This window comes from Lethenteron reissneri, chromosome 44 (genome assembly GCF_015708825.2).
Source record: "Lethenteron reissneri isolate LAM-NWPU_2019-01 chromosome 44, ASM1570882v1, whole genome shotgun sequence".
In the NCBI taxonomy this organism is placed as follows: Eukaryota; Metazoa; Chordata; class Hyperoartia; order Petromyzontiformes; family Petromyzontidae; genus Lethenteron; species Lethenteron reissneri.
Window position 1 is genome coordinate 2819924 of NC_083822.1, and position 25995 is coordinate 2845918.

The 25995-nt window shown below is 42.4% G+C and overlaps 1 protein-coding gene across 7 annotated transcripts; it reads right to left on the minus strand.

Moving 5' to 3' along the window:
• On the minus strand, nt 1–24252 carry LOC133353572 (phosphoinositide 3-kinase regulatory subunit 5-like). 7 transcript variants are annotated; one of them, XM_061569911.1, is made up of 19 exons: nt 24094–24252; nt 20220–20394; nt 18827–18927; nt 17292–17360; nt 15940–16078; nt 14334–14403; nt 13678–13855; nt 12931–13084; nt 12414–12494; nt 10498–11113; nt 9809–9932; nt 8697–8801; nt 6980–7090; nt 6623–6713; nt 5435–5502; nt 5157–5247; nt 4950–5029; nt 4353–4489; nt 1–2294 (listed from the first exon to the last, which is right to left on the minus strand). In XM_061569911.1, exons 2-19 carry the CDS (start codon nt 20323–20325, stop codon nt 2159–2161), a joined length of 2457 nt encoding a protein of 818 aa, XP_061425895.1. In that variant the 5' UTR covers nt 20326–20394; nt 24094–24252; the 3' UTR covers nt 1–2158. The 7 variants fall into 7 exon arrangements, with proteins under 7 accessions (XP_061425895.1, XP_061425891.1, XP_061425892.1 ...); XM_061569907.1 differs by having other exon boundaries at nt 8697–8804; XM_061569908.1 differs by having other exon boundaries at nt 8697–8804; nt 24112–24242.
• Nucleotides 24253–25995: the final 1743 nt, after the last annotated feature.

A 25995-nucleotide genomic window follows, 5' to 3' on the forward strand; every position in this document is an offset into this window, starting at 1 on the left:
GCATAATTCATACAAACGGTAATAAGCTTCTCAACATATAGATACAATACAATCACGAATTTAGAAAACACTGATGATTGTGTCTCAAAATAACAAACTAATTTAGAGGTGGAGTACCCCATGTTTCCGTTTTCCTAACAAAACCCCATTACCAGATTCACGTTAAGATTATAATTTAGCCCATTAACAGCTTGTCATATTTAGACTGCATTTTAAGTTGTAAAATCATACATGTCTATTTAATAAAGATAACAATTAATGAAAGAATCTAAAATGATGAGTACAGCTGGAACAATTTACTCATTAAGTCAAACGGCAAAAATTGTAAAATTCGTGATCGATTACTCAAGCCTCTTAAGATGGTGGCCCGACTTTCTGCCTCCTGAAGGTTGGAAACCCCCTGCATGTCATGCCCAGCATGACGGTGGCTGATGATGCCAATTACATCACCAAGCTCTGTCCATCACCTCCCATCCAGCTACACACATGGGTACAAAGTTGATACTTTTATTCCGCAAATATTTTGGTGTCATTAAATTAGTCGAGTAAACCAAGCTGATAACCAGTGGAGTATTCGATGACGTGAGGAAGTGATGAGCACAGCTCTAATCACGAGCCAATTTTGTAATGCACAATCCGATGCGACATGTCACAAAACAGTAAAGTGCTCAACTGGGACTGCCAAGCAGGTGACGTGTCTATGCAGCGCAGAGATGCAGCTAAATGTCATTATTGCTTGGCATGTAGGATTTCCACCCCCCCCCCTACACAACCATGTAATATATGGGACACTGTCTCCCCACTTGATTTCAAGGACACACTAGAAACAGGTAATTGCTATTTCAGCAAATATACATAATATATACATCAAGTAGATTTACATAAAATTATGTTTTACGTGCCGAATTATATACCTGTGTATATTTTGCCCAATGATGAAATATCATTTACACACACACACCCTTATATATGTACACTGTAGAGTTCATCTCATAATTATTTCATGAAGTGTCTGCCACGCAACAAGGTCCAAAGCACATAAAATGTGAAACACAATTTAACAATGAACAGGGCCACCAGTTTTATCAATGGAAGACACAAAAAATAACAATGAACAGGACCACCAGTTTTCATCAATCCACCAATCAAGGAAGATAACGCCACAGGCCCGATGTAACATGGTCATAAATACAGCATAAAAACAATCTGCTAAACCATATAAATAATTTAAATACTGTGAGTTAATTAATTATATACCTACATTGTACTTTTTACACCAATTTCACATTTTGGATTTTTACAGAGAGGGAACCTTGTTTTTGTTTAAATGCACCTTCTCACACACATCATGCCCAAATTCAACCAGGTACAGAATTTCACGGGATAAACTTGAGCCTCGTGAGAACAATTAACAGCAACATTCTGCACGTGGTTCTCCATGAACACAAGGTGGCATCAAACAACAGAAGAGTCGAGGAGGAACTTGGGGGACCACACAATGTGGACGTCTGAAAAAGATCTTCATAACTCATCACATTCTTCCAGTCGAAATAAAGGTTCTGATAATAAAAAAAATATCCCTCATACCTATAGCTGCACTTGCATACCAAGCGCATTAAAACAAGGCATCTGAAACTAGTGCTTCCTCCACAGTATGCTTAGTTTTTTTCCCCAATTTAAATAGGATATTACATTCAATTCTAGGCACTTGCAAAAAGATTACGATCTAACACATTAGCATATATACAGGCATTGAGTATAGCATTGTACAGTGTATTATACTCTATTGTTACGGTACTTTATATGGAAAACACTGCACTGCATCAGTTATTTTTCATGTTTTTTTGAGAATGTTATATACCGCAGCTTCATCAAGAATATATATTGTTTAACCATTTTAAAATGATTGTATACTGTATTCACGCACGCAGTGTCAAGTTGTCAAAGGAAACCAGAGTACACTGGTATGGTGTCGACGTTTCAGAGTGGATCCACTCTTGACAATGATGAGATATAAGACTGCACTGATAACCGAACATTAGGGTCGCCACCTGTCCCGGTTTTTCCCAGGATCAACCCCCTTGTTGAGTCATCTGTCCTGGGGAACTCTGTCAAGTTTTCCCCAGGACGTTAAAAAGTCACGTTTTTAAAAATGTGACTATAAAGTCCGTACAGAAAAGAGGCTGATGGGGAGAGATAAAAATGGGTGACAATCGACTGGGTTGACTTTTGAGGTCTTGCCTTGTCGCTTCAGCAGGCTGTGCTCAGGATTCAAACAAGCAGACACTGCACAGCTGTTGGGACACAAAAGCATTTCAATTCAAAATAGTCACCGATTACTGTAACAACTACTAAAAGTCAATAGATCCTCATAATTCCTTATATTTAGACCCAATTACCGAGGCGTCACCAAATCTTCTCAGCTCCTGGAAGCGAAGCAGAATTTGAGCCCTGATTGCGCTTGGATGGTTGAACATCAAGTGCAAAAAATACAGGGGCAGTTGTTTAACGGGGCATTGTGGGCAGCAGAGGGCAGTGCGGCAAACAAAATCCACGCTGCACTGCACTTCCCCCACCTTCCCCAACCCACACTGACCAGCATGGTGAAGTATGGTCAAACATCCCACAGCACACGTGGGATGGGACGACACTCATCCAGCAGTGGGTTGACAAATGCGCACGTACACATTGCGCATTTAAGGTGTATATTTGTTTTTATGTGACTATATCACACATGACATGCAGTACTGAGAAAAAGTTTGTGAACCCCAATGATAATAATGGAAGTTCCATAGTTTTACCATGATAGCATTCTTGAATAAAAAAAGTTATTTTCTTGAATATCCAATAGGGTTTATATTAACCAATTCCATGTGTTTTGAAAAAAATTATGCGTAAATTAAACAAACAATGAGTAATTAAGACTCAGGATATGTGAAAAAGTAAGTTAACTCCTGATTTAATTCACTTAATTAAGGAAATAATTAGAATCAGGCGTTTAAATAATTAGGTAGCTCTTCAGGGGTGAGTTTGGGAGGCCCCACCCTATGCAAAGATCAGAAACTGTGAGTTTGGTCTTCACCATACAGGTGTGTGGAAACAAATCATGCCATGATTAAAAGACATATCTCTGAGGACCTCAAAAAAAGGGTTATTGATGCTCATCAATCCGGAAAGGGTTACAAAACCATTTCTATGGATTTGGGGCTCCACCAATCCACTGTCAAACAGATAGTCTACTAATGGGGAAAGTTCAAGACCACAGTGACTCGACCCAGGAACGGTCGTCCTACCAAATTCTCACCAAGAACAAACCGGTAAATCCTCAAGGTAGTCACAAAGAACCCCAAAGAAACAGCCAAGGGATCTGCAGGCCACTCTTGGCTTGGCTAATGCGAGTGTTCACGACTCAACTATCAAAAAAAGACCGAAGAATGGTGTTCATGGAAGAAGAAGCAAGGATAAAATGACTGCTCTCCATAAAGAACATTGCTGCCCATCTGAAGTTTGTCACAGAGCACGTCGACGATCCACAAGACTTCTGAAACAACGTTCTCTGGACAGACGAGCCAAAGGTAGAACGTTTTGGCCTCAATGAGAAGCGTTGTTTGGCGAAAACCAAACGCCACTTTCGAACAGAAGAACCTCATCTCAACCGTCAAGCGTGGTGGTGGGAATGTGATGGTTTGGGGCTGCTTTGCTGCCTCAGGACCTGGACAGTTTGCCATCATTGACACAACCATGAATTATGCATTGTAGCAGAAGATTCTAGAGGAGAATGTCAGGCCATCTGTCCGTGAGCTGAAGCTGAACCGAAAGTGGGCCTTGCAGCAAGACAATGATCCTAAACATTCAAGCAGAGCTACAAAAGAATGGCTGCAGAAGGAAAAATTCTGCGTTTTACAACGGCCTAGTCAAAGTCCGGATCTAAACCCCATAGAAATGTTGTGACAGGACCTGAAGCGAGCTGTCCATACAAGGCAACCCTCAAATGTCACTGAGTTGAAGGAGTTCTGTGAGGCGGAATGGGCCAAAATTCCTCAAATTCGATGTGAAAGACGGACCATCGGTTACAGGAAACACTTATTTTCAGTCATTAATGCTCACCAGTTAATGAATCTAAAGGGTCACATACTTTTCACACATGGTTATTGAATGTAGAATCATTTCAAGATAAATACATGTGGAAAGAGTATTATGTTTGTGTCATTATTAGGACTTAGATTAAGATCTCGTAACATTTTAGGTTTGAAATATGTAAAATGTGAAAATCCTCAGGGGTTCACAAACTTTTTCTCAGCATTGTAATTTGTACATAAATGGCCCTAACTGAGTCAGAAGTGGTTTCTTACCTGATTACATCCTGAAACACTTTACTCTCATCATTATCCAACATGACAGTTAAAGTGGAGTATGCTTTGCTCTTCAATGATACAGCATTGACCCGTATGGGAGGGTTCCTTATCTGTGGAGTTGTCTGTTGGTTCACCTGTGGGATGAGACCATGTCACAAGTCCATCACTCTCAGATCATGCAATGGACACCGAGCACACAAAATATGACGGACAGGATTTTTGTATTCTAGTTTTTTGGATATCTGATTTTCTCAAATGTAAGCCCAATCTTGGATTGTTTCAAATTTCATACTTGTAAAATGTTACCAACTTTCTTGTTTGTGTACTAAATATAATCGTTTTAAATGTTGAAAACAAATTAATTGTTCAAACAAAAATTTACGCATAAACACGTGGACGTTTTAATTAGTGCTACAAAAGTGTCAACTTGACGTCACACAGTGATCCTTTTGGTAATCAAAACATAGCGCCTTCCTGATAACAGTGTGCTACAATAATGATCCGAATACGATATGTACTCAATAATTATTATTACTAATATTCAGTCCCTTAAGTTAGCCATTTATTTAGTACAAATATAATTGTTGATCATACCTGGGTGACAAATGGCAACATCCTTGTCTGTTTCCCAGCAGGTTCCATCGTGATGAGGTATAGAGTATCCAAGTTGGCCTCTAGAGGTATGAACATATGTTTTATATACATATATCAATTATACACCAGATACATCTGAAGAAACTAAAAAAAGGAACGCTTCAAGAAACATTCAGTTACTTGCATGACTATCAGCACTTCCCATACCTGCTTTCACCAGTGGTGAGAGTCGTGAAATCTTCACAGATGTGAAATTCTTCTCAACGGTCACCGTCTGCACACGTTTGCTTACGCTAACCTGCAAAGGCAGGGTTAACAGATTAACCACCATCACAGTTTCGAATCCTCATAACATAAATAATTTTCTTTATTGGAAACCAACTGAGAGCCCAATTTTTTAACAGGTTTAAAGGTCTGAACTACAGGAAGATTTTTTTTAGGAGATACACCTGGAGATGAGGGTGCATTGTTGATGCTTTGTTCACCTTGTCGTACGCCAACGAGAGAGAGACAGATGGTTCTTTGTCATAGTCTGAAGCTCTTCTGCATTGACCTGCCAAATAAATGGTGAGTTAGGCAGTGCTTACAAATTCATAGTGCCTGCTTCACAAAATGTATTACACTGGTCAACAAAAAAAACATTTTTTTCTGGCCTGGACTTTTGCAGCTGTTTTAAACTAATTTCAGGGTGCTGATTCCAAATCTGATCTCAGATTTGCTCTATCACATCTCATTTTTATGCTATCGGCATACCCCATTTTCATTGATTTTACCCGAAATTAACTCTGTCACTTATGATTGCAAGTTGTTGCGAGTCAATGACTGCTTTAGTGTTAAAATATGGTGCTGTATTTTTAGGATAGTGTGTTTATAATATAATTTTATGTAGATATCCGCATTTATTTAATATTTTTCTTCTGCAGTTTATTGAAAATGCAATCTTTGATATCTCAAAAACCTGATGTAATAGACAAAAACTGATGCCAGATTTGGAATCAGCACCCCAAAATTACCTTGAACCCGTTGGAATACCTTATGCCAGAAAAAGTGTGTTGACCAGTGTTATCTAATAATGTTACATATGATTAAACTAGTAAGTATGCAAGGTCTTCCAGAGCAGAAGTCCTTGCTTTAAGCCAGAACTAGCAGCCCGCACATCCTTTAGATATGACTATCCGTCCATCATCTCTTCCCTCCAGCAAAACTTTTAAAATAAGAAAGTACAATAGCACTTCAAATGCACAACCAGTGCTGGTTAATCTCTTTTTATTCATTTAATTTTATTGAGGCAATATGCAGGCATCACGTCGTGACACACATACACCCAATCAGCACAAGCCAAACCGGCCCGAAAATAACAGGGGATAGAAAGATGGGGAACGCGCTCGCTGCACCCGAACCATACGGGGTCCCACCGAAGGGGGGGGAGGTAACTTTTATATAATGAGGGGGGAAGGGATGACAAGGGCAGAGAGGGATATAACAAAATCATACCCGACATGAATAAAATGAAAACATAAAAGGTGGCCGAGCATTTTTTATTTCCACCCCTCTGAAACCAGTGGAGGTTAATCTAGTAATTACAATATGGTCTTGCTCACGAAACTTTTAGCAAAGTGTCACACACACTATAATCGATTTAATTGATGAGTCCTTAAAATGATCATTCTTACCGGCCATCAGTGTTTGTCTTGAAGACTGAGGGGACACGAGCATCTCCTGGACAAAAATCTCCTTCACCTTCTTTCCATTCATTAGGCACAACTGGTCAACAGAGCAAAACAATGCGAAAAAGTGATAATTAACTTTGGGGCCATTTGATGCACGTTCTTCTTGATTGTAATGTCACGTAAGTAGCATCAGTTTACTTATCCATTCTAAAATAACTAAATTAAGTTTAAAGATAATTTACAAGTTTGTTATTCAGGTTAGTAGCACTAAATATATTTTATTTACATGGTATACCCCTGTGCTGATTTTTTTTATATTTTATGAGTGTAGTCAGCTATTGTTGAATGCCCATTGCCTACCTCCATTTGATAAGCTTGAAGCAGGACTGAGTGCTTGGCAAACCGGCTGTAATACAGCACTGTGTTGGCCCAGAATGGATAATGTGCAATTACATTCGTCTCTTGTGTGATCTGTGAAGTAGAAAAATAGGTCAAGAAAACAATATCACCAACATTGCATTTCATGGGGAAAATACTGCGACTATGACTGGCTCAGTGTCAAGAACTCTGATTCTTGTTCAATAACAGTAACACTCAAATACATTTAATGGGCACCATTCCTATAGAGAAAGGCTAACATGAAGGTGGCTATGTTTCCATGCAGTGTGCAGTAGTTTCACAATCGGGGGGGTGGGGCGACGTTGCTATGTATAATTCCAAATTAGTCATTTGCAGGTACTTTTATGAATTCAGCATAACTTGGACCTTGACGCCAACACATAACACTGGCCTACTCTTTCGAATCACGTCACAGGATCTTGAGTATCCAATGTGAAACGAACAGTGTGTGTTTACGGCTCATGCGCCCGCAATAATAAGCAGGGTGGCCTGCCGGTTTCGAACTGCAAACCTCTGCAGCGAGTGGCGAACGCGCTACCGCTGGGCTATGTTACCACCGCACGGCGAGATATTGCTGCATCCTGGAGAACAATATTGCATTAGTATCTTTCGATTTAAAGCTTTCGTGACTGCAGGGATTCATCTTCTTGGTTCTTTCGGTAAAGTCACGTAGAAGGGAAGTAATAAAATAATAAAAATAAAACATAATAAAACAATTCTCACGACGTTTCGGCCACAACGCAAGCAGCCGTCCTCAGGTGAAAACCAGGTCCGTCGAGGCGACAGAGTCTGAATGAAACAGCACACGAGCTTGGAGCATATATATAAGCTGGGCGCATTGACAAAGGAATTTGCATATCAAAAGGAATTTAGCATATTTATGAGAAATGCGGGAATGTGATTAGTACTGCATATGCATGTGCATTATCAAAGGGAGCTGCAGTTACTGTTGCTGCAGCAGTAACTGCAGCTCCCTTTGATGCTGTTAATCCTGCATAATGCACATGCATATGCAGTACTAATCACATTCCTGCATTTCTCATAAATATGCTAAATTCCTTTTGATATGCAAATTCCTTTGTCAATGCGCCCAGCTTATATATATGCTCCAAGCTCGTGTGCTGTTTCATTCAGACTCTGTCGCCTCGACGGACCTGGTTTTCACCTGAGGACGGCTGCTTGCGTTGTGGCCGAAACGTCGTGAGAATTGTTTTATTATGTTTTATTTTTATTATTTTATTACTTCCCTTCTACGTGACTTTACCGAAAGAACCAGGAAGATTGCATTAGTAGTAATAGGTTTTTACCCTTTTATCTGGCACAAAAACTGACACCTTTATACAAGGGATCATGTTTGCAATAACCACAACACAAGCAGTCAAAATGCAAACAAAAAGAGACAACTCTGATAATGATATGCACCGTCCTTGAAATTGATTGGTCCACACCCGAGACTGCTTTTCTTAGAGCCTAGTCTCCCACTGGTGTTGGACCAGATGACTCCAAAAGGCGTACAACTCAAAAAGAGCGCACTATCAGAGTATTGAGAGCTCGGGGTAAGCAGTTTTGGTGCCAGTTAAAAGGGTAGAAACGTATTACTACATCTTGATACTGGCTAAGGATGTCTCATAAATATTGCATTAAATTCGTGTATTATTTTCTGGCAAAAAGCTCAGACCTGGCTCGGAAGAAGGGTCATGATGCTGAAGGCGTTACCAACGTTACGCTCGTACCAGGTGTCGATCGCTCCCAGAGTCTGAGATATCACGCAGTCGTCTTGATCCTGCTGATAATAATAACATTGAATATTCATAATTATTTAGCACATTTGATGTCTGTGGCATTCTTAGTGTAAATCTAGTTTGATAACTAATTTCCTTAGAATTAGCACGGTTTTCTACCGGCAGTGCGAAAGAAGTTAAACATACATATAACAGGAAGACACCATGTTTTGCATACGACTAGTATGTCAGTAAGGGGATCATGTTGTTACGTGTATTGCCAAATAAAATAATTTAGGAGTTTTTTTTTTATCCGACAAAATTTGTACACTGATGTCGGCACACATGGTCTGCTCTTCTTCGAATGACATTCAATGCAAAATAGACAGTGCAGATTTATGGTTAATGCACAGCAAAGTGTTTACCAGGGCAGCATTGGGGCTAGAGCCATAAACCTCTGCAACATACGGCAACAAAACACCCAATTGTTAAGAACCAGCAATACAGCGGTTTAATAACAAGAGGATTTTCTGCTTTATTGAGGCAACGAGCGGGCCCATTACATCACGTTGTGACGTACGTATAACATCGTCAACAAAAACTAAACTGGTAATAGAAAGCAGGGGACAGAGAGATGGGGAACGAACCCGCTGCTGCCCCAAATCAGACGGGTCCGCACCGAAAGGGGTAAGGGAAGTTCTTTAAGTAAGAGACAGGGGTTGACAAGGGGAGCAAGGGATGTAACCGAAACGCATCCGAAATAAAGAAAATAAAACATAATAGGCGACCAGGACTAGCGTTTTTTCTTCCACCCCTCTGAGTCCGGCTCCCATCTAATCTGCAGGGGTTATACCACTTATCCTCCATCCGTGTCTCTCGACCCTCTATCTGGCTTACTTATTTCAGATGTTGTATAAAAGGGGACAATCTGGCTTCGAATTTCCCCTGCTATTGCTTAAGCGCATGCCTCAGGTGCTCCATACCAAATTGTGCTAAGGAGTGTACTGTTTCTAGATAGGTGGTTTGTGATTTACAAGAACACATTTTAAAATTTGTCTTGGAATTGTACCTGCTGATTGAGAGCCTGTCCACATAGTGGGTTGGCTGTGGAGGGCGGTTGGTCTCGAATGGGAATGTAGTAAAACTCCAGCCGGAAGTGCTTCATCAGCAATGAACATCTTGATTCGCGTATCCTGAACAGAAACACAGTTTAAATAATGCACAGAGGAAGGAACTTCAGCTAAAAAGAATATAGCGATTTACTGAAAGCCAGTAATGCCCTATATTTGCCTAATAGTAATATACTTTCCACTTTGCATTATTATAAGTTTCTGAAATCACTCGTGTTAGCGAACCAAAAAAAAATTACAATGCTAAAACACCAAAGTGCAAAACCTAGTTTTTGGACACATCAGTACGGTAATGTGAATCCCACACACAGCCGTTCTCATGCAGAATCATATGCTTTATTTGGAGTGGAGGAATCTGATGAGCTATCAAGCCCTTTTTCACAGATGTCCAGTAAACTATGGAACTATGGAAGAAGGCCCTACTCACACCTTGTTGGTCATTGGGCGGATTTATTTGACCAAACTGCACCACATTTGTCAGTGCGGATTGGTTATGGTGGAGGGTGGATTGACGACAGCACTGGTCCTGATATCACTCACCACTGATGTTGTTAGCCTTGAATTGAACTCGAGTCACCCCGCTGATAGTGCAGCGTGTTAACTACTGTTGCTAAACACACACACTCACCTCATCCTGTTGTAGGCCCTGGCAAGCCTTCCCAGCGTTTTATCTCGGCCAAAAACTACAATTCGCAAGGCGCGGCACTCTGCAGCCTTTTCGCCTCTCAGTTGTAGCTTCCTGCGCATCGCCGTCTTTCTCTTAAGTTTAATTGCCTCGGGCGTTTTCTGGAAAGAGCACTCTTCTGTCACTTCATTGTCCGATAGGTCATCCTCAATTGAACCGCGACAGCACAATGTTTCACTGGGTTCCTCTTCATCCAGCAGTGGTAGCTCACTGGGTAAATAATATTCATCTGTTTGTGGTAGATCGTCTTGGCTAACATTGGGATCAGTGTCCAAAAGGTCATCTTCCTCTATGTTACTCAGTTCTAATTCGTCCTTTTCGGAATATCCACTGTCTGGTCGTTTGTCACTCGGCAAGTGCGCTTCACTGTGCCGCAAAGCCGACAGGCTGTCATCACGTGGCCATGTCTCACAAGCGGATTCCCCTTCGGGCCAAGAGCCAGAACTTATGGAAGCACTGGAGAATCCGGAATCTCGAAAAGGTTCGACGTCACCAGATCCCTGCTCGGTGGCAAGTGCTTTGCCAATTTTTTTCTGCTGCACGTATTTGTATAAAAAGTCTGAAGAACAAAAAAAACAAGAGGTGAATGATGAATGAATGCCACTGATAGGAATGGTGTTAACATTTTGGAGGCCCTATTGAGAACTGTCGTTGACGTCATGAATAATTAATACTTTTAGATACGTATTCATATGAATAGATAACTTGTGAAAGGACTAATTGCACCTGTAAGCCGGCATGATTTAAAGGCTTCGTTTTTGCTCTGCTCATTAGTTCCTGTTTGGCCCAAAATATATTTCACAAGCTGTAACTGGTATTAAAACATATGCCGATCTAGCATATCTTATTTAAACATTAAACTAATTTTTTTGAACTTATATTATTTATTTTTTACCAAAGATTTCTCTAAAGACACAATTGTCAACTTCTGGGTTATTTTTTTAAGGCACTACACTAAGCTAATCAAACGATCCGACTCTTGATAGAGCAACATAAAATTGGAAGCCAGCTGAGTTGTTGCAGACAATCCTTAACCTTTTTTATATACATAGATAGGCGAGAGCATCACTTGCAGACAAAGTGCAATGGATAAAAATAGTATGGTACGCAGCCACAAGCTGCACCACCAGGACATCCCAACCACCATCACCACTACTACGGCTACTCGCAGCACCACTGCAACCCAAAAGGTGATTGTGTAGTCACAGTACAATTATAAAAATAGGTTTTACCATTTCTGGCAATAAAACAGGTGTTAAGATGTTAAAACACCAAACTGAAACCTTTTGCAAGAAATCATGTCTGCATTAACCACATATACTTGTGGTGAACATGCAAACAAAAAACATGCTCTGACAGTATGTGCATTGTCCTTGAAACTGATTGGTCCACACCAGAGACAACTTTCTTTAGAGCCTCGTCTCAAAGAGTGTTAGCACTGAAACCACGTGGTCACATTTGCCATTGCTTTGGGTGTCCAGCTATGCTCTTGGATAAAATAATTTCTGCATTTATTGAAAATAAAAAAAATATATAATATTATTGGTTCTTTCGGTAAAGTCACATAGAAGAGAAATAATAAAATAATAAAAATAAAACATAATAAAAATTATCACGTTTCGATTGCAACACAAGCAATCATCATCAGGTGTGAAAACTACAGCAAGAAAATTTGATGATGATGATTGCTTGTGTTGCAATCGAGACGTCGTGAGAATTTTCATTCCGTTTAATTTTTATTATTTTCTTATTTCCCTTCTACGTGACTTTACCGAAAGAACCATGAATATGAATCCCCGCAGTCACGAAAGCTTTAAATCGAAATATAAATATATATATGATGTATATTATCAGCTCACCTAAGTTCTGGTCTTTCCAGTCATGGACCAATATTTTGGGAACAGGCAATGGGATGAACTCCAATGTGCTATTGTTTTCACCTGTACATAAACAAAATACATACAGTCCATTTGTGAATGTTACACAAACACTGAACGGTATGAAGTGTTGGAATCAATGAAACTGTTTTCATGCGTTAGAAAAACGCACATTTGCTAGAACCGACTATCACAGTCGTCAACGCCACAGCAATTGTACGCATTATTGGGTTTTGAAAAATTACTGCAAGCTAATTTTACCGTGCAAATGTAATTTAGTACAGCAATGAATAGTTTAACGTGCTTTTTGCTTAACACGTAACTTTAAAGGAACACATCTACCACGTTAAACGAGGAATTACCACATGAACACTACATAAATTCCCCTCAGCTCGACACATTTATTGTTTACAATGTTATAATGACTAATACAGTATTGAATCAGATAAGCGGTTTAACTGAGGTTAGGCTCCATACCCACTCAAAACAAAGATTGTACCTTTTTTACCAGATCCCACAATTTCCTCATAGATTGTGTGCAACTGCTGCCCAAGGTCTCCAGAAGTGCGGTCGTCATTTCTTGAGGAATCTGCCTTCTCCAGTGCACTCACACACCTCAGGTATACGTTGTGTACAAAATCATTGTCCTTCATCTGCAATGGTGATATGCAGGTACGTTGACTTAATTATGGCAAGGATGCATCACAAAATGTATTTCCCACGTTTTTACTTCGTCATGAAATGGATTGGCTCCACAGGATTTACATGGCTTTCAACAATGATGCAGACTATATGTATAACATTTGTATGTCAACATTGTTTTTATTCTGCTCCCATTTGAACACCACCAAGCCAATCACGATCTAAGGCCTGGAGCAACTTTACCATGACCATCTCGCCCTCTCACCAACTCACCTACCTTGGCTAGCCATACGAACAAAGACGGTAACTGCATCGCGCACATTCAGTTGCGCTTCTGCGGCCATCTAGAATGCTCTTCCTTCCGATGTTAGGAAGTTACTGGAGCTATGCAATTTTAAATCATCGAGATTGAAATCTAATTTCTTTAGAAATGCTTTGTGTTTAGTTTGTTGTCCTTCCCCCGCACCTCCGATTGGCACGGTTGGCTACGTACCGTGCAAAAGAAGTTCAACATGCATACATATCCAGTTTACAGCCAATGCCATTTGACTGACCATTGCTGTGGCATGCCAAACTCACACATGCACAGTGGCAATGCACACACCTGCAGGGATTTCTGCAGGGCATCAAGGTCATACTCCCTGCCGCCTGTGCTTTGGAACACGTGTCGGATGAGCTTCATGGTGCTGCTCTGTCTGTCCAGACCCAGAAGTTTCAGTTCGGCTTTGATAGTCTCGGAAAACCCTTGTGGTACCTCCGCAGGATCAAGTAGGAGAACGGTTCTGAATGGCAATGAACAGAATCAGCAATGTGTGCATACAGTGAGTGTTGTGTAACCGCGAAACAACATTTCCATGGAAAGTCTTCATTTAAAAATGTGCAGTATGTATATATTACATGGAAAGTGTGCAATTTCTTAAAATGTAGTGTGTTATATGTTGTGTATGTAACTTATTTATGAACACATTTCCACATCTATTTGTGACCAAATCCAAAGTCTATGTAAGCCTTTGCAATTGAAGTCTATGGGAGCCTTTGCATATTGGGATTCTAGGATGGAATGCACATTATAAATTTAAATTATTATTATTAACATTGAAGTCTATGGAAAGATTTAACATTAAAGTCTATGGGAGCTTTTAGTGGAAATGTTCTGTATTTTATCTCTTTTTAAAGAACTTCAATTTCTGGAATAAAAAAACGGATGATGATAAGTCAAACAGTGCAACCATAAACTGTGAAAAAAAAAAAAATACTCACTTTGCATTTGGAAGGCAACTATTTGAACTAATTTCATTCTCAGCTTGGGCCAGCCTCTGGAACGTTATTCCTGCAAAAAAAGTATTGTCATTGATAAAAACAAGCACAAAATAATTAAGTCTATTAAAATGTAACTTTAAACATATTATTTGAAGTCAATTGGAACATTTTGAAAATTCATATTTCAAAATGAAAGTAAAATCTAATTGACTTTGTAAAACATTATACAGGCAGACGTCTCTTTAGCGCGACCGCGTAGAACACGTATTTGTTATAGCGCTCTTTGTCCTGGATACAAATCTTTCAACAACAAAAATAAACAAAATCGCTTATGCGAAGACGCAGCAGCTGCACTGAGGAAATGCAACGCTCTGAGCCAATCAGCACCCAACCCCCCCACGCGAGTCAATTTTCACGATTCGTGGTCACAATTACATTAAACAAAAATTCTTCTTCTTCCAAAGTTATTACAGCGACACATCGCTCGCCAGTTTTTGTTTGACACTCCCTCCCGCTGACGTGTGTTTATTCACTCCACCTTGGTTTCTCTACCTTATTTTCATGCTTTTGTGAACATTTTAAACCCATATCTGTAAAAAGGCCTGCAAGTATTGGTGCTGGAAATTTGAGATGAAGTATCAAGGAAAAGCATCACTTCGGATGTTAAAATAAAAGTCATAAGGCCCGGTCAAGGCAGGTGAGTGTCAGGTGGGTGTGGGTCTTTGATGTATTGGTGAGAATCGTACATAATACTTCTTGGTTTTTTTTCGGTAAAGTCACGTAGAAGGGAAGTAATAAAATAATAAAAATAAAACATAATAAAATAATTCTCACGACGTTTCGGCTACAACGCAAGCAGTCGTCTTCAGGTGAAGAATGAGACACTGCCAAGCTAGGAGCTTATATATAAGCTGAGTTGGAGGTGGAAGAAGAAGAGAGCCTTAACAAAAGAATGTGCATATCAAGAGGAATTTAGCATATTCATGGGAAATGCGTAGGAGGTGGGCTGGGGGGTTTCAAAGTCATATTATGCCCATGCATTATGCAGGATCAGCAGCACCAAAGGGAGGGGGGGTAGCATTAACAAAGGGAGGGCATGTTAATAGTATGTAGAAGGAATTAACAGTCTTCAACCCTATTCAACATGATTAAATACATGTTATTAAAGTCAAATTTACATGTATTGCATGATCCACGTTTTTCTTTTGGCAGGGTCACACTGCACCAGGTACTCATTGATGACTACGAGTCGGACTACGGGAGACTCCAGATGTTAACCATGGCTGGGAATCGAACGTAGGTCGCCGAGTTTGTAGTGCAGTGTTCTAACCATTGTGCTGCTTCTACCCACGAGCACAAAGACAAAGATCCCCCTATAGCCTTAACAGACTGTTGGGCAAGTGCTGTTAGCGAGCACCTATGAAGGCCTACACGACACACGAAAGGGTGGGTGGCCTTCACCACGCCCGACCGCCTTTGTCTCCCCAGTGGCGATGTTTACACACCGCACCAGGTACTCATTTGAGGCTGAGTCGACCGAGGGGGAGGCCAGGACCAGGGGCACACAACACACAGACAGGCACACGACCCCCATCGCCAGACTTACCGGGGGCTCTCATTTCTGTCTTGATTAAGTGAAGTATGTTTTTGCAGAGTCCACCTGCAGGCTGTGGCCATGTCAGAAACTTGTAGAACTCCTCGTAAGACATGTCGAGGATCTGCTTGTCTTGGGGTATGTGTGGGGTCTGTCGAGAATTTGGCATCATGTTCCAAGTCTCATTTTGACAAAGAAAATACAAATACAGTGTACAGTGCAGTATAATAAATCATAAAGGTATGCTGGATACCATACACAATTAACAATTCATTCAATTATCACCGCATAATTATACTTTAGTGCTGTGACAACAAAACACGGATGCTGCCCTGGTGCAATGGTAAGCACATTAAATTTGCAATCCGGAAGGCAAGTACGTAACCATACCTTAAATCCACCCATCCCTATCCAGCGAGCAGTAGCAATGTGTACACCATAGACGATTTGCAAATCCTGTGATGGTGTAAAACGTGGGCACTCCTACCAACTTCTATGACATCTGGCTGTCGTGGACAGGGCAGGCCACAATACCCTCTAGAGGGGCCTCTCGAGAGCTCCCTCTAGTGGAGGCCCTCCCACCAGCAGTGGCATGAGCAAGCACTTGCAGGGCTGCACCTCTACTATTGTCTTTACCATTAACACTGACGGAATTCAGCTGGGAGTGGTGCGTAAGGAAGACCAAATAAAACCTTGCCACGGACACTGTCAGACAGCACGTTAGTGGGACAATGTATTTGGACAATTGCCCTTTTGTAATGCATATGTGATGTAGCTCTCAGAGACACCGTCTTGTCTTTCTGTATATTCATTCTGAATAAAGTCCACTGACAACTCAACAAGTAACCGCAAGTGACAAATATACACTTGGGTAGTGAGACGACTCTATTCTGAGACAACGTAGCTTCTAGTCTCAACTCGCAGACGATGGAGACGACCCAATTCAAGGCGACAAAGACGACGACGACAGCGTCCCACACCAACAGCCCCCAGCTCCGCATCGCGCTGCTTCTTATACCTCGCCCGGTGCGGCCACGCCCCCATTCTAGAACTCTCCTCGCCCACCTGCCTCTGTCCATCACCGCCCTAGTTACACTTCCCCCGCCATTGGACCCCGTGCTCCCCACCCCCTCATGTGACGCTGTCAACACTCGTCCAATTATCAATCATCATGAGCACGGCCATTAGTAACCATGGTCCCGAGGACCCAGACTATCCCGCTATTGCTCCGCACTGTCTTTACACTTAACGGTTGTTAGTAGTAAATCACAATCCTGCATTGTACAAGCGATTCAGCTTTTTTGTAATTTCAATCTAGGTAATATTGTACCAACAACAAAAAATGCCACTGAAAATGTACGTACGTTTATTACAGTTGACCAAAACATGAGCGCCAAAGGAACAAATCCATCGTGGTTAAATGTCCCATGAAGCTGACAAAAAAAAAACACAAAATAACTTGTGACATTGATTTAAATACAAGAGGTATTTAAATGACAATCAGGTTTCCAATAAAGTGAAGTTTTTAGACATGTATGGGTAATGACTCATTTAAATGGTGTATATTCAAACTTAAAACACATTAAAAGGATATGTAAAAATAACTGTTCCATGTTCAATACCCCATATAACCAGGGAACAACACATCTTTCCTCCCTGCATGCGTGAAAGTGTCCGCATGGTTTTTGTTCCCAGGAAGGTGGTCATGTTTGCCTGCGCACTTTTTGTGTGTAAGACTCGCAAACAAGGCTCTGACTGGAAATGAACACCCACCTAACAATTCAGGCTATGTACACGCAGGAATAGCCGCAGGTCATGGCTACTTCCTCCAACGCAGGAATGCAACCACAAGAGAAGAATACAGTACAATTTAATAATACACACTGGAAACGTGCATACAAAAAAAAGTCATGGTAATGCGTTTTGCACCTGTGTGTGTTTTACCCATGTGACCTTTTTGGTCAGAGAATTGTGTATCGAAAGACTTTCATTGTGAAAAATATTTAAATGTCCAAACCACAGTTTACTGCACTCAGTATGGAGGTGTCAATGCGCTATTTTAATTATTCCCTTTTCCAATTTTTATCATTAATCATCCCACATACAATAATAAAAACATACCCTTTGAAAAATACTGTACGACCAAACATACCGTTTTTAGTGATTAACTGCTACACACAGTACATTTAAAACATGTTTTTGAGGCTTTATATGAATAAACAAATGCGGTTGTTCCATTTAAATGTTTACATCAGCCACATCTAAAACGTATCCTAAAATGCTATTCGTTGAATTGTAGCACTCACAATGCGTGGGATGTGACGTTGATATGATGATGGTGTGGTAATGAGGATGTGGATGCAAGGGAAAGTGGCAGCGTGGACAAGGGAAGAATATGGTATGCAGTTTTTCGTGTTTCAGACGACATACAAAAATGTGTGAAACAGAAAAATGCCCATTGTGCTTACGCGAAACACCTTAAGCATTTTCTAAAGTGGTGCGTTGTGGTCCTCTTAAGATCGTCCATCAAAAATAATGTGACCAACGGACAGCAGCAGCAGAAGGCTCACAACCGTGGACTGCTGCAAAGTCTGCCTCCCCAACCTTTGCGTTAAAATACACGGGAAAATAATCGAAACAACACGGTAGTATTTTGTGAGCTCTAGTTCAGGAGGAGTACTGGATGATACAATTTTCCACTGGCGGTTCAACTCTCCAAACGGAATCTTGATCGAGCCCAACAGGAATCATGTTCCGAGCTCTCACCAAAGTCAACTAGCAATGGCCGTGGCCAAACTGCGACGGTGCAAAAGTAGTGGCAACAGCTACAGAAAACATGCAGTTGTGAATCCCTGCAGGTGCGTCGGAATGGTTTGGTCGCCAAGTGCTCGGCCGTTACCTCTCGGAGTTTGTCAAGTATCTGCCGAATGACCAATACACCATTGGATGGATGTCTGCTGATAAGCTCCTCCAAGGTCCATCGGTTAAGTGCCAAGCCAGCTGTGGGCCACAGAAAGCACAGCATGCAAATTCCTTCCGGATACATTCCAAGCAAGACATCTGCTGTGAAACAATAGTCAACTTTGACACGTAGCATTTTGCAACCAATATGCATAATATAGGGGTTTGGGTTAGATTGCGTGCATATAAATGTGTCGTTAAACCCACCACCCGACACAGCCAATTAGTAAGGTTCGTCACAAACAAAACATGCCAATTCGTTACTAGTACAGCACACCGGTGTGCTGTACTAGTGTTGGAGAGTAAGACGTTTCGTCAATAATTACAACCAGCAACATCAGGCAACAGCCAAAGTTGTGGAGAAATTATCCTGTTTTCAGTCTAAATTATTCTGTCCGTCACCTGATTATGCTATTTGTAATTACTGGCGAAACGTCGTACTCGAATTGTACATGTTGCGGGTTTACTCTGCAACACGCCGGTGTGCTGTACTAGGAACGAATTGCGACGTTTTGTTTATGTGACAAACCTTACTAAATTGGCTGTGTCAGATGGTGGTGGGTTTAACGACACATTTATATTCACGCAATCTAACCCAAACCCTCTATTAGGGATAATGGTCAACTTTCTATACTGTTTATATATAGTATACACAGAATATAAAGTATTTACTGTAATACTATTTCACACATTATTAGGGTTGGAGTACTTTTAGAAAGGTGAACTAGACAATAGAAAAGTACTACACTACTCATGTGCCTAAAGAATAAAGTGTTTAATCAGTGCGTAGTTAACAAACAAAATTTCACAACAACTGAAAGTTCTTAAACCGTGAATACATGCAAGCGTATACTGCACTGTAATCAGACTTAGAGACAGAAAAAACCGCATACGTTGATCAAATAAAGATGATTCAGGTTAAGGGCATCATTGAAATGGTTACGGAAAGCGAAGAGGGCTTGGCCAGGATATGGCGCGAAAAGGATTGATGGCCCTTGGCCAAGATTAATAACGGAGTGGCGGCCAAGGAACGGGAGACATTCGAGAGGCCATCCACGGAGGAGATGGCACGGTAAAATCCGCTAGTATGTGGGTGGTCGGTGGATTATTACATCGCATGACTGATAACGAGGATTCTTCCACCTATAATATGAATATACCGTTGTACATTTAGATGCAAGTTAACTTCTGCGTCATTCTTTCTTGCAATCGCACAACCGTGAGCCCACTGAAAGTAACAAGTGTATACACTCGTTTACATTTAAATACAAAAAACCACTGCATTGGATCGATTCATAATAATGGCTGTCGCCGTTGGCTTGTAAGCTTACCATTTTTGGGCGACTCTGTGCAGGAGAGCTTCTCAAGGTCGTGAAGGCATCGCTCCACCAGGTGCTGAAGTCTCCAGAATTGATCTACCGTTGGCTTCTTCTCCATCGTTTTGTTTTGTTTAACTCAACACTGTTCCCAAGCACATGGGACTCCAACGCGTTTGCCAAGCTGCACCTGAACACAAGTTGGGTTGACATGGGAATGGGTTTAAGTTGGCATCATGAGCCTGTACTGCTTAGCGACAACGAAATGCAATTATCACGATTGCTGAGCACAGGGCCAAAATGCCCAATACACCAAGCGGCTAGCAACAAACAGCACTGTTGAACGTGTAATAGATTCGTTCTTTACTCTTTGGTTCTTTCGGTAAAGTCACCTAGGTAGTAAGTGGACCACCTACTCCAGTGACCCGGGTGCTGCTGCGGGGTCCACTTTCTGCCCCGCCTCCTCCCCCCCTTCGCTCTCCCCCCCTACTGCCGATGCCTATATAACCTCGTGCCACGGCAGATCTCTCGCCTACCTCAGCAGTTTTTCTTCCTGTGGTTGTCCCACCTGATGACGAATGCTTGTGTTGCGATCGAAACGTCGTGATCTATTGTTTTTCTACCGACGTGACTTTACCGAAAGAACCAAAGAGTATGGATGCCTGCAGTCACGAAAGCTTCAAATCAAGATAGATTAGTTCTTATTTAGTGACTTGAGCAAAGTTGTAGCAACTTGGGAAGAGGCGGTGGGTGACTGCACCCGAGACATTGTGCTGGTGCAGTCTCTGTGATAACGCTATTGCGAGTGTTTATCCAGTCAGTTGGCTGCTGCTATTCTGCCCGTGGTTGTTATCAGGTCAAACCTGTTTTCTCTGGTACCACCCTTTTCCACATTAGAGGAGTCAATTGAAACGTTCCCACGCACGCGCCAATCGTAACGCCAAGTGAACTCGGCACTCGGTTGAATGTTTTCAGCCTCATCCGATGGTTTAATTTTCAAAATAATGTTGACATGCAAATGAAACGAATCTGGTTTGTTGATCCACAATACATTGTGTGACTAAATTAAATGCTTACGTAATAACAGTTACCATTTTTTGTAAAATCTATCACTTTATTTGCAAAGCTCATAAAACGAATGGACGTTTTACGCGAACCATATACGCATAGCATTGTGAACGTGGCATTCCCCCCTCCCCCCACTTGGCTTGTTTGCTGAGATGGGGGCAGTGTTACTGTGGTGCACGGAGTTTCCATCTGTTTAATTACGATACGTCTACAGGACACGCAGCGGTCAAATTATGTGCGAAAGTGAAGTGAAACAAATAAGTAAACTAGAATTGGTTTATAACCCACGGTGCGTCAAGTCACCAGCAGTCCTAGAGATGCCCCAGCCATGCTTCTGGCTGGAGAATGAAAGAGACGGAGCTTACTAACAATGGCTGGGTGTGAAGAGGACGCCTTCTCCGTGTGCCAATCTACTGCTTAACGAAAACTTATTTGGGCAGGGATCGTTTTACCAAAGCTCACTGCACCAGTCAGTGCAGTTTGGCGAGCTTAGCCAAGGCCGTAATTATAATATATATTGGGACACACACACACACAACCCCCCCAATATTAAAATATGCTCAAAATGTCCCCCCTCTCAATATATTGCAATAACATAGATTTGGTCCCCCCCAATGTTGACTCCATGGCTACGGCCTTGATATAAGCAGTCGTAGTTTGCGCATTAAACTCGGGCTACGCGGGTTCACATTACAGTTCATTACACATTCCCACCGCTCCCTTCTTGATAAAAAAAAAAACATTGTACGTTTGAGCGATTAATAACAGAATGATCAACGGTTGTGCAATTTGCCACCGAGTGGTCAACTTCCCATAACAGGGCCACACATCACGCCGACCGGGCGTGTTTTCGGGTTGTGGCCGTGTAGTTGAACTTTGTTTCTGCTTGACGCACTGGGAATGTATTCAGGAAGTAAATAGGAGAAGCTCCCATAATTTCAGGAACCGAATTCTGTGCGGACTAAAGAAAGCTCGTGGAGCGAAACTTGGGGGGTAAATTGTGTCGAAGACCAACGCGCGGTGGCGTAACTCCGGAAACACGTCAGGAATTCTGTGGCACAATCGCGTATAAAAACCTAAATAAAGTTTAAACTATTTTAGCTTTTAACCCGGTTAAGGCCCCCACTGAGCTATATAGCTCTCTTTTTCCAGAAGCGACCTGCCCGTCACTAATGATGGCTTTGACGAAGTGGCTTATCACGTGGACATGTATAGCAGCTGGATACTCAACCGCAGTACGAGCACACACGCGAGTTGAGCAATTTAAAAGTGTATAATAGTGATAAAGTTTTTTTTTTATATAAAAAATGTCTATGGGTCCAAAATACACATTGGCCAGTGGATTTAAGCCAATTATGAATGGCCTGCGGGAGATTTAAAAAATCCCCGCTTAAAACCGAAATGTGAGATAATACAATGAAAACAATGGCACACATGTCGTGGAAATCCAGATTGTATGGGGATATTGTATGTGCATGGAATGCAACACCTGATTCAATGTAGGAAAGAGTTTGCATGCTTGATGCAGCATATATACAGTTCACCGACATTAACATGCTATTGTCAATCCCGTCTGTCCTCACTGACCAATTAGAATTCCGCCTGGTGTCGGTCCATCACTAATCATCACTAATCATAATCAATCATGTCCTTTCCACCGCTGGACCGACTAGGGTCAAGGGACGGGTGATGGGAAGACACCGTCTCTGAAGCGGTTCGTATCTGGCTAAGGATTATTGTCTGGTGAGTGTCAGGTGACGAATGCGTGGTGATTATGCTGTGCATCGTGGATGTTGAGTCGTATCTGGTGAGTGTGTTGGTCATGGTGAGCAGAGTGTGGCAAATGTTGGTGTTTTAGTGAGTTCAACACGTAGGCTTTCGCGACCAATATACATACGAGGTTTTTGTTTGGGTTAGATCGCATAAATAGCGTAAATATGTGTCGTTCGTTGGTGGCGAATTCCAGAGTGACGTGAGCAAAGATGCAAATGTCATTGAGTAGCGTCGGTGTGTACATCAGCAAAGCGATTTCTCTTTGAGTGTTCACAACTGCTCTGGCTGCACTGGCTATGGACAATCCAGCTGAACTGGTTTCTATTTGGTCGTGAATTCATGTCGAGCCGCGCACATGTTTGACAATACACAATTGCCATCTCCTAAGCAATAAAAATGCATCGCTCGTGTCGTGCACTGTGATTAGCTGTCGATTGACATGGTTAAATCTTTAAATTAAGTTACATTTCGTATGCGGATGTAATACTTTGTTCAAACACAGTTCATATTAAAGGAATTTCACATATGACGTGGATGCGTATGATCACAAACACAGATTCTCAATCTGCAACGCACTTGGAGTTTGAGCCTAAAACCTCACAGCTGCTTTAATGACGCATTTCGGACGAGCCGCCACTGCAGTGACGATGGAAGCAAGTCGAACTTATTTCGCGCCGTACGTAGGCAAGCTTGCTAATCGGAGGTGCGCGGGAACGCCAATAAACTAAACACAAACAGCAGTTGTAAATAAATTAGTTTTCAAAGCAACAATAATGCTGCAACACCTCTGTTACCCCATGCTCAATATAAACGTCCCAATCTGCCACTAAAGAGTCAATACAAGCGATGCAGTTTAACACGTAGGCTTTCGCGACCAATATTATCCATAAGTTTTTTTGGGTTATATCGCGTTCTAACCTAAAAAAAAACTATATTTTGCACAAGCGATACACCGTGAAAACACACGCTAAAAAACTCCCTTGTAGCATCATGGGTCCTAAACACACACGCACACAAACACCTCGAAGTGAACAGCAGCAATACATACCGTTGTGCATTTGCTCACCATTCTCCTTCACAACTCCTCTAGAACTGTCGAGCCGAAGAGAAGGTGATCGTCGCCAAACTTACATTCAACGTCGCCGAACGCGTCCTCCCTTCCCCTACTGACGGATGAGGAGGAATTCTCAGTATGTGGAAACAAGACCCCGTGTTGATTCTTATAAGTGACAACGTTTGCAGGCTACCCCCGCCCCGCACAGCTACAAACGGAAGTTAGCTTAAGGGCAAGTGCGCTGCCAAACTTCATCCGTTTCTTTAAATAAGGCAGTTACACGCCAATCTGCATCGCAGCAATTGAAACCCCCTCACATTAATTGTTATATTCATTGTTTACGCTTTCAAATGATAGCGACCAGGGAGGACGAGCGTACTCAAGAAGGGTGGGACGTATGCATAACTCACCGGTCCCCGTGTTTGCTTTCACTTCGTCGGTAAAAAAAAAGCAAAAGGAGCAAAATATGTGACAAGGCAAAGTGTGAGAATGCAGTTTCATGACCGCAGGATATATTTGGAGGAAGTCAAAGTACAGTATTGACTGCCAGTTTGTTTCCCCTGTGAATAGGTTTTGGAGTTGAACTTGGCGCATACAGGTGTAGTGTTATCATTTGCAGACACACTGGTTGGAGGCAACACATTTTATTCATACATTGCTCCACCGTTACACACGCGACTATATCACCTAACTCACTTCGGACGGCTACGGACACCTATCCTCTCCGCACAGGATAACTATATATCTGGTCAGAGCAGCCACGTACTGTTGACCCACTTCGGACGGAATAACTATCTCTGGTCAGAGCACCCCTCGTGCTGTTGACCCACGATGTTGGAGAGCACGGACCCAGGCGACGAGCAAGATTCTTCCAGCCACCGAACAGCCTCGAGCCGCTCGAGGCTTGCTTTATATCTTCTATCCCCCGCTGCCCCCGCTCCTCCCTCGGCCGCCCCTCCCCTCGGCCAATTTCGGCCAATTCCAGTTCCCTTGCACCTGTTCGCTCATCTTGGCACGTGCTTAACCCCAGCCGGGGTGACTTGTCTTCACGTGCCCCTATTCCTCACCCCGGCCCGTCACGTGCATGGTACTGGACGCTGCTAGTTATCTCCACAACACACCCAGCGCAAAGTGCCGTCGTGATCCGTATAACATCACTGCATCACCCCCCCCCCGCTTTGTAAAACTCAGCCATCCCGGCTGACCCCTTACCCACGCACAGACGGGCGGTGCCCCAATCATCCAACCAGGTCCCACCTGCCAATTGCAAAACAACAACCGCGCAACGCTTCAACCAACAACCCGGCCTCCGTAACGACAAGAACAACAACTCAACAGCAACAACAACACAACACGAGAAACCCATTTAGCAACGTTCAACAACACCCCCTCGGAATATGTACACACGACACCAACTGGCCTACCAGAGCCCACGAGCCCAGGACGGACTCAGTTCCCCCGGCAATGCAGCTTGGCTCGCGGCTTCCTTCTGGCGATGTCAGAATAAATAAGCGTCCGGGGCAATCATTGAAATTGCGCAGTTTTGGATCAGGTTCTCGCCGCCGGACCCTCGGACAGGACCGAAATGACCACACCGGGATCCCCGAGGACGACTGAAGGTCACCCAACCGGGTGTAGCCCCTCTGAGACAGAATACGGAGGGGGAGGAGAAGCAGACGCCGGCCACTCCTTCTCTGCTTGCAGGCTCTTAGACGGCATAATGGGCGGCTCCGTGGTCGTCACGGGACGGATCCCTGTGGGCGGAGGAATAGACATCTGCTGATGCAGCAATTGAGAGTCTGCACGCCCGGGCTCGTCGGGCACATCAACCACCCGGCCTCGGGGAAGTGGAGATGATACATTGTGAAAAGGTGGATAGAACAGTTTCAATCGCTA

What these genes read in the sequence shown, in the direction of transcription:
- LOC133353572 (XM_061569907.1), bottom strand. Translation starts at nt 20,325, where the DNA reads ATGGAGAAGAAGCCAACGGTAGATCAATTCTGGAGACTTCAGCACCTG. An exon ending in TACTTGACAAACTCCGAGAG is followed by an intron (nt 17,361 to 18,826) that starts GTAACGGCCGAG and finishes TTTTTTTGTCAG; the next exon opens with CTTCATGGGACATTTAACCA. An exon ending in AGTTGCCTTCCAAATGCAAA is followed by an intron (nt 13,856 to 14,333) that starts GTGAGTATTTTT and finishes ATTGCCATTCAG; the next exon opens with AACCGTTCTCCTACTTGATC.